General features: G+C 52.0%; 1 protein-coding gene across 1 annotated transcript in view; it reads left to right on the top strand.

Moving 5' to 3' along the window:
- Positions 1 to 7094, top strand: part of CRYGS (crystallin gamma S) — a 9975-nt gene extending 2881 nt beyond the window's left edge. Inside the window, exons 3-4 of the mRNA XM_009284971.2 lie at positions 4498 to 4740; positions 6770 to 7094. Of these exons, the coding sequence (XP_009283246.1) occupies positions 4498 to 4740; positions 6770 to 7042 (516 nt within the window). The 3' untranslated portion in view covers positions 7043 to 7094. The remainder of the gene's footprint in view (positions 1 to 4497; positions 4741 to 6769) is intronic.
- The last annotated feature ends 1076 nt before the right edge of the window (positions 7095 to 8170 follow it).

The following is an 8170-nucleotide window of genomic DNA, read 5'->3' as shown; positions in this document are numbered from 1 at the left end:
GGCCCCGCGCCCGGGGGCCCCCCGCCACATCCCCCTTCCATGGTGGAGCAAAGGGTGTGCTGTGACAGAAAGACGCCTGAATGATGACCGTAGCACCGAAGGCAATAGCATTCCCTGAGAGATGTGAACCAGCCTTGTGATTTGGTGGAGTCGGCAGAGACGAATTTAAACTGGAGAAGGAGGTAGATCAGAAAGCTCAACTTCAGCTAGTGATGTGCATCCGACGGGGATCCAGTTCTAATGCTGTGTTCTTCAGTCTTGCAGTTAGCAGAGCTGAGCTGGTTGTTCACACAGACCTTGCTGCAGGGTTGGGACTGGGCAGGGATAAACAGCTGGGAAAGGAGGGCGAGAACTTTGGGCTAGTGGCCAGTTTCTCCTGTGAGATGTTAAACAACTGTTAAGAGGTTGTGGACAGACTTACATCTTTCCATTGTATTAGTTTTGCTTTTGGGTTACATTCCTTTTAACCTGTGGAGACTGTAAGACCCAAGGGAGCAGGGGGCTCAGAAGCAGAGTGGTTTTGTAGGCACTGGCTGATGCTATGGAAGATCTGGATTCAGTCTCTGCTTCTCTGCACCTTTCGTCTGTGATCTTGGCTCAAAGTGATTTGGCTATTTCTGAGCAGTCTTTAGAAACTGAACATGGTGTGCTGCTTCCTTCTAACCTGGTGGCTGTCAGATTGCAGTGGTACAGTCTTTATGTACCCATGCATAAAGAGGGTGCTAGGGAAATGTAACTGATTCATGCTCAAGTCTCCTGTCTGCCTGAAGAGACTTAAACGCATACTGCCTTTATCCCTGCTGAAAGCCATGTCCCCTGTGAGCATGCTACAGGGAATTTGTTTATTATGTGCTGCTGCGGTGCAGCAAAATGTCCAAGAGGAGTTAAGTCAGTGAAAGAGTGCAAATCTCATCTTTTCTCTGTGCCATGCTGTTGCCTAGCACATTCCAGGGAGAAGAAAAGGGCGAAGGAGACAATTAAACACTATTTCCTGCAACCTAAGCAAGTGCTCTGCCCTAGAAAGTAATCACTGCCCCCATGCTGCTTTCTTAGAAGGCAGCAGGCACTACTGGTTATTGCTTACAGTTATTGTTTACAAGTTTCCTTCCAACAGAGCTGCTGTTGGGAAGAAATGTGATAACTGCTATGAGGTGGCCAAGGGAGTAAGAGTTTTACAGTCCTGTAAGGAAGATCTGCTATGGCAAATCTGTTAGCTGCCAGGTAAGCCCCAAAAAAGCAAAGTTTGGGCAGTGAGTGGTTAATGGGTTAGTGCTGTAAGCAGAGCAACTTGATGGCTTTACTGAAGGAAGGCGATTTGCGTCGGAGTAAGATGCGACTGAAATGAACTGACAAATCTGGAATTGAGATCTGTAATTCACCTGTCATTATCCTGCGGGTGAAAAACATCAGTCTTCTCTGTTTGTGCCTGAATCATTGGAGGAAAGCTCAGAAGCGCTGAGTGTGAAGGTCTAAAATGAATTGAGGGTGTGTGCAAAGGGCTGTGGTGGAGAGTGGGTGGGCAGGAGCCCTCTCCTTAAGTCTTCCTATAAATGGCCTAAGAATAAAACAATGAGCAACACTTTTGATTGGTCACTGTTCTGTGGGAATGGCCATGCTCTTAATGTGCTCTCGGATTTCTTTGGCTTTGTGGCTTTATACGTACAGGGAAAATACCCTCCTAGGAACACCAGGTAGCTTTGCCAAATTGAAGTTCAGTTGTGTTAGGCTGGGTGGGGAATGAACATCAAATGAGCTTTTCTTTTCTGTTACAAAATGAAAGGCCAGCTTAACCAACTTCATGCACAGTTGCTGTGAGAGGGCATTGCAAGAGGAGCTGGTTCTGCTGGATGCCAGCCACAAAATCAAGGCAGCTTGTGCAGAGCCAGGACCAGAGGTGACAGAGACCCATTCCTTTCCCACTGCCGATCGCCCTGCTGTGAGGCAGGAGGAGGCATCCCTCTGCCCAGGTGGGGTGCTGCTGCACGGAGACCAGACCTGTGGTCTTGCAGACATTGGGCAGAGTTCATCATCGACCGTGCTGGACGCTCACTGTATGGACAGGAGTGGGACTGCAGATCAGAAGGCGCTGCAGAGCTTGGGGAGTGAGGTTGAAGAGGGGGAGAGCTCATCAGCTGTCCCAGTGGAGGGTAATGGCTGAGCCGCGAAGAGATGCATCCCTGTGTACCTCACTGTGGAGGGTATTACAGGGATGATGTGGCTTCCTTGACCACTGGCTTCAAGAAGAGGATTACTGGTGGTGAGTGACTGCCAAACCTCAGTGAGCAGGGCTTTCAGTGTTGCTTCTGGACTCATGCTGGTGGATTTTTCAGGTGATACCTGTAGGGACAAAGATCCGGAAGCAGGATCTGTAAAACAACAGCAGGGTTGTGGCTGGCAAGGGCTGACCAGCATGGTTAACTACCTAATAGTAGCAGTGTGGGAAAACAGGAATTGGACATTTTAGTGCACACCTTTTACAACCTTTATTCACTTGCTGGAAGGATGGTAGTGATCTCCCAACTCTCCATTGCACTGAAGATGGGAAGAGCTTGCTCAGGAGGGAGAGATGTGGGGACAGGTTGCTTTGTATGCACTGACTGCTTCGTAGTGAAAGTACTGACTGCTTACTCTGGAAAGTAAGAGGAAAATGTGAGGGAAATAATATTATCCTAATAAAGGTCTACTAACAGGCCACAAGACCAAGGACATAGATCCTCTGGCATGATTAGTCCGACTCCCCAGATACCTGGTCAGGCTGGTAGGACACACTGACCAACCAGCTCTAGGAAAACTGTGCCTAACTTATTTTTTAACACAAAGTGAATGAAAAAAAAAATAGTGAGCAGGTTGTCCTGAATTTGTGTCTATCTCCTGGGTTGAAACTGTGACAATGAACAGTATTTTTAACAGCAGTGATGTTAGATCAATACCAGTAGCCAAAGCACCGTAGGTGAAGTACAACCAGCTAGGAGCAAAAGGTGCTCATCTATCTTAATACTCAAGCTATGGAAAAACTGTGGGAAAAATGGATTATGGAGTACTGCATGTTAGATGTTTAAATCACTGGGGCCAGAAAAATTCTCTCCAGAGCATCTGGGGGAATTGGCTGAGGCAATCTCAGGTGCTACCAAATAACCCGGCAGCATGTATGGGGCTGATGCCATACTGGAAGGCTGGAAAAGGTGAAATGTTGTCTTGAGTATGCACTGCAGTGGATCAACCAACTTGCACATCAGTTGATTCAACGCAAGGCTCTAGAAGACACTGGAGTAAGTAATCAAACTCCTGTTAAGGTGTAAGATGGGCTGGTGATTGGGTGCAGCTGAAAGGGATCTACTGAGACTGATTCATGTCAAACTAATGTAATTTTTGGCATGGACTGACATCACAGTATCATGAACAAGCAAGGAATATAGTCAAAATGGACATGATGGCTTGTGAACCCTTATTGCGAAGAGCAGCTCTTGATGAATAATTGTCATCTGGAAGGATCTAAAAGCGGGGCTGTACAAAGGACTGGTCTGGGTCTAGGGCTTGACAATATTTCCACGAAGGGCTTTTTGAAGAAAGCATGTGTCACCTGTCCAGGGCTGGCTGGCTGGCTTGCTGATACCTCCGGCAAGAGGAATGGGATTTGCTCACCAGCTCTTGAGATCATTTTGAAACAGGTTGTGATCAAGTAGGGAAAAGTGTCCCTGAGCGAAGTGCTTTGCAGTCAGCTGCCTGGCTGTAGAGCAGCTCTTGGGAAAGAAATGTGGTGATGGATCGGAAATTTGTCAGCTGTATAGCAAACTTGCAGCAACCAAAGCAGAAGAAGCCAACTGCAAATGCAGTCCTCGGATGTCTGAAGAACTGTGCTATCCACCATGTACGTGGAACGCTCCTTTAGTTTTTCTTGGCACTGGTAAAGCTTGTGTGATGTCCAGCTTTTGCCATTGACTTTTGAGAAAACAAGCTGTGGACCATTAGAGTGGGAACAAGGAGAACAATCACAGGGCTAGAAGACATGACCCAGGAAGAAAGAGACCTCACCACCCTCTCATCAGTAACGGTCTAACTGCAACTGCTAACTCGGTAAGCCAATATAAATGAAACGCTGCTTGGTACAGTCCACTGACTACTTATGGCTCCCTTGGCCATAATTTAGTAACTACTGATCTAGAGAAGGTGAGAGGGAAATGTATTAATAGTGTTTTGCTGCAAAGAGGACAGGGACTTCACCAAGGGAGCTTTGGGTTGGATTGGGACAGAACTAGGTGCTGGGAAGGGCAAGGCATTGGTGGCAGTTGGAGGCGCTGGGGCCAGGCTGGTGAATCAGCTGCCAGGGTTAGCTGGGATGCAGTTGATCCTGCTCAACGGTTGGGCTTGATGACTTTTTGACATCTTGAGGACTCTGTTTTCAGATATTTCATGCCGTGCTGCAGCTGGAATATGGATGCAGGCATGTGCTAGGTGACAAGGAACATCCCTGCTTTCCTTCCTCTGCTTGTGTTTCAGGTCACCTTCTACGAAGACAAGAATTTCCTAGGCCGTTGCTACGAGTGCGACAGTGACTGCCCCGATTTTCACACCTACCTGAGCCGCTGCAACTCCATCCGGGTGGATGGAGGCACCTGGGTGGCCTATGAGAGGCCGAACTTTTCTGGAAACATGTACGTTCTGATGCGTGGGGAGTATCCTGACTATCACCACTGGATGGGCCTCAATGACCGCCTCGGCTCCTGCAAAGCCGTCCAGATAGTAAGTGTGACCTCTTCCCAAGGGACAGTTTAATTTACACACCTATCATTAAAGGGTTTCAGCATGCTTGTGGGTGGCCCCCATCTTCCTGGGGACCCGTGGGAGCTCCCTTGGAGAGGATGGCTATAGGGGGTTTGTTCCCGCAGTCCTGCTCTGGGAATGGCAAGGTGTCTGGTGAGTGGAGAAGGTAAATCTCTTCCACTCTTGACTGCAGTGGGGAAAAAGCAGATCCCTTTGAGTGCTTTGCAGGTGAGTTTCCATAGGAACAGCAGTGGAGTTTTTTCTGCATGTTCCTCTAGGGACTTCAGTGTCTGGGCAGGTCACTCAGAGGTTTACCTCTCGCCTTCCCTGCTGGTGTGCTGCCAACTGATCCAAGTCTGATGGTGGGCGCAAGGCTTGTAACAGTGGGATGTAGACTTTGCAGGAGCGCTCAGAATGGGGGGCAGTTTGTTTGCCTCTCTAGCAAGCCAGGGCTGCCTTCTGATACAGGGAACCGAATCTCAGTATCACCAAACCCTTCTGGGCATGGGGAGAACAGCCCCAGGAGCAGACCTGGAGTGGGAGGGATGCCTGAAGCCCTCCTTGGGCATGCTTGGAGCAGCCCGGTGTCTCCTGGTATTAGGAGAGCACAAGGCAATGCGTGTCTCCCCTCTGCAGCACAGGAACTGTGCTCATCCGCTCCTAACTGATGATGGGGAGATGCTTCTGCAGCCTCCGGCAGCACCCATCCTTCCACCGGCAGGAGACAGGATAAATGTAGGTTGACAGTGAGCAGTGTTTACACCCCATGCAAGCGCTGGCTGGGGAGAAAGGAACAGAGGGAACAATCCCTTGGGGATCGTTTCCCTCCCATAAGGGGAGAAGCACCTTTTAAAACTGGTAGGGATGGGAGCATGGAGGGAGTGTGGATTGGGGTTGAGATGCTGAATGCTGCCAGCAGTGGGGCAGACATTGGTGATCTGTGCATCACTGACTTGAGTAGCACAGCCATGGATTCCCATTGTGTGGAGCAGGTCTCACAGCTGAGAAGGGGTTTTGCTTTTATGTCTGGAGGTCTAATGCCACTTTGAGCCTGTTTTGGGTTTGAGCTAGGTCTAAATCCCTTTGCATAGGGCAGGGAGAGTTTCCAGCCAGTTCAGAGCACTGATCTGGCATAAGGGATGGAGCCAAAACCCATGGGAGATATAACAGCAACATAGCTTCCTCCATCGGGATGAAATGCGGAGGCCTTATCCTGCAGGTCCACCTGGTCCCTGGCTTCCACTCCTGCGCCTGGGGAGGCTGCACTGGGGACCTGCCGCTTGCAGGCATTAGGTCAGAGTGCCCTGGAGAAGCCGCAGTGGCAGCGCACAGATCTGAGAGACCCCACGGAGCTCGTCTGGGGCTGGCAACAAGAGTGGGCTTGGGCGGACAGGGGAGGCGGGGGAAGATGGTGTCCAGGCAGCTGCAGATTAAAACTGCCGCAGTGCCTTCAGGCAACGCAGCGCTTCAAATCACAGTAGAAAATACCCATGCTGCGTTTGCCTCTAATAAAACCCAGCTGGGGTCACCAGCTCATTAAACTCCTCATTGCCTGGAGGAACGGGGAGTGGAGGGGGTCCATCTCTCCTTCTGATGCTCACACAGAGTGGCTGAAGGGTTCAAGCCAGCAGCGGGACAGGCAGGCTGCCTGGGATAGAGAGCCCAGCACTTGCTGACGTGGTCTCATCCTTCCCTGCACCCTTCCTCCCTGCAAAACTGGGGCTGCGGTGGGGGTTTGAGCTGAAACTGCTCTGCACCAGCTCGGTGCTTTTGTGCCCTCTTTGCACGTGATGCTCAGTCAAGAGTTACCCCAGCTGCCTCCCCACTGTGCTTTTGGGGGCTGACGTGAGCTGTTCTGCCCTGTCCTGGTGTGCTGAGGGGGTGATTTGTACCGGATTCGAGTCTGACTGTGCCTTAGCTCTGCTCCCATCCGCTGGTGACTGTCAGAGCCAGGGACGTGTCAGTGCCTCCCTCCAGCACTCTGCCATTTTCTCTCCCCTTTTTCTAGCCAAGTGGAGGCCGGGGCCACATCCAGGTATTTGAGAAGGGAGATTTTGGCGGGCAGATGTTTGAAGCCACCGAAGACTGCCCTTCCATCATGGAGGAGTGGCACATGCGCGAAGTCCACGCCTGCAGAGTGCTGGAGGGCGTCTGGGTTTTCTACGAGCATCCCAACTACCGGGGCAGGCAGTACCTGCTGCCCAAGGGGGAGTACCGCAAACCCGTGGAGTGGGGAGCTGCGAGCCCCACTGTCCAGTCCTTCCGCAGCATCACTGAGTGAGGCAGCCCATTGACTGGGCTGCTGGAGGCCGTAAATAAAGCAACTGAGTCACTCAGCTTAGCCTGTCCTGCTTATTCCCGGGGTCTGTGTGTGAGTTATCCTGCCCTGGGGGAGCCAGCGTGGAGCTGAGCCTTCTCTAAGCAAAACACCCTCTGCCAGCCTCAACTGCCTTCATCTCCGCTGTCATCTCCTTCCTCCAGGCTAACCCCATCCCCTCCCCTCCATCCCACTGCTCCTCTCCAGGGAAGAGCCATCCCAAAGCCGGAGCTTGCGCTCCAGCATTCGGCCAGTTCAGTGGAGCAGTGGGACCACCCGTTCCCAGGACTCCAGTTTTTGGTGCTGGCTGTGGGTGGCTCAGTCTGTCATTACCCTGTGGAGTCCCCGCTTGCTGTGTTGCTGCTTCGTGGTGGCTCGGGAGAAGGGGCTGCTGGTGGCTGGGGAGAAGGGATGAGGTTTGTATCCATGCCACATGCAGCGAGACCGCCCTGGGGAGCCTGAGCAGGCAGCAGATGTCCTGTTATTGGAGGAGCATGTCCCTCTCATGATGCACAGGGCAACGGGACCCAGGGGAAAGTGGAGGTGAGAGGCAGGGATTCCCAGAGTGGGCAGGAGGGAGGTGGCCGCAATCTCCATGGGGGATGCTGGGGACCCTGGCAGCCCAGTGTGTCAGGTACAGGATGCCCCTTGTAGGTGTGAGACAAGCGGGCTGGCTGCTTAAGATGTGGCTAAGCACCACAACAAGCAGGGCAGCTGGAAGGGGAAGAAGAGGCTGGACGTGGACAGAGATGGTGAGTGCCTCTGAAAGCTGCCCGGGGATGGGAGGTTGCTGCTGAACGATCTCATAGGGCAGGAAGAGATCCCTGGGCACCTGAGACGTGCAGGGAGCAGAGGGGGCTGTTGGGCTCCCCAGGGCTCCCAGTCAGCCCAGTTTGCCACCAGCTGGAGCACCCCATTTTGGCCAGTGCCGCTAGATGTCAGGCTGGGCCTGTGCCGCAGCTGTGCAGGAATAACTGATGTCCACTGCACAGGGCACTCTCCTTCTGGGCACCCCTGGGACCTGCAGCCTGTTTGCATATCAAGCCAAGGGGCCTTGGGATAATGACGCTGGATGTGGAAGCAGAGGCCTTC

The sequence above is a fragment of the Aptenodytes forsteri genome, unplaced genomic scaffold, assembly GCF_000699145.1.
Source record: "Aptenodytes forsteri isolate BGI_AS27 unplaced genomic scaffold, ASM69914v1 Scaffold679, whole genome shotgun sequence".
Lineage (NCBI taxonomy): Eukaryota > Metazoa > Chordata > Aves > Sphenisciformes > Spheniscidae > Aptenodytes > Aptenodytes forsteri.
Note: the sequence above shows the minus strand (reverse complement) of the source record. Positions and strands in the feature narration are given on the sequence as shown.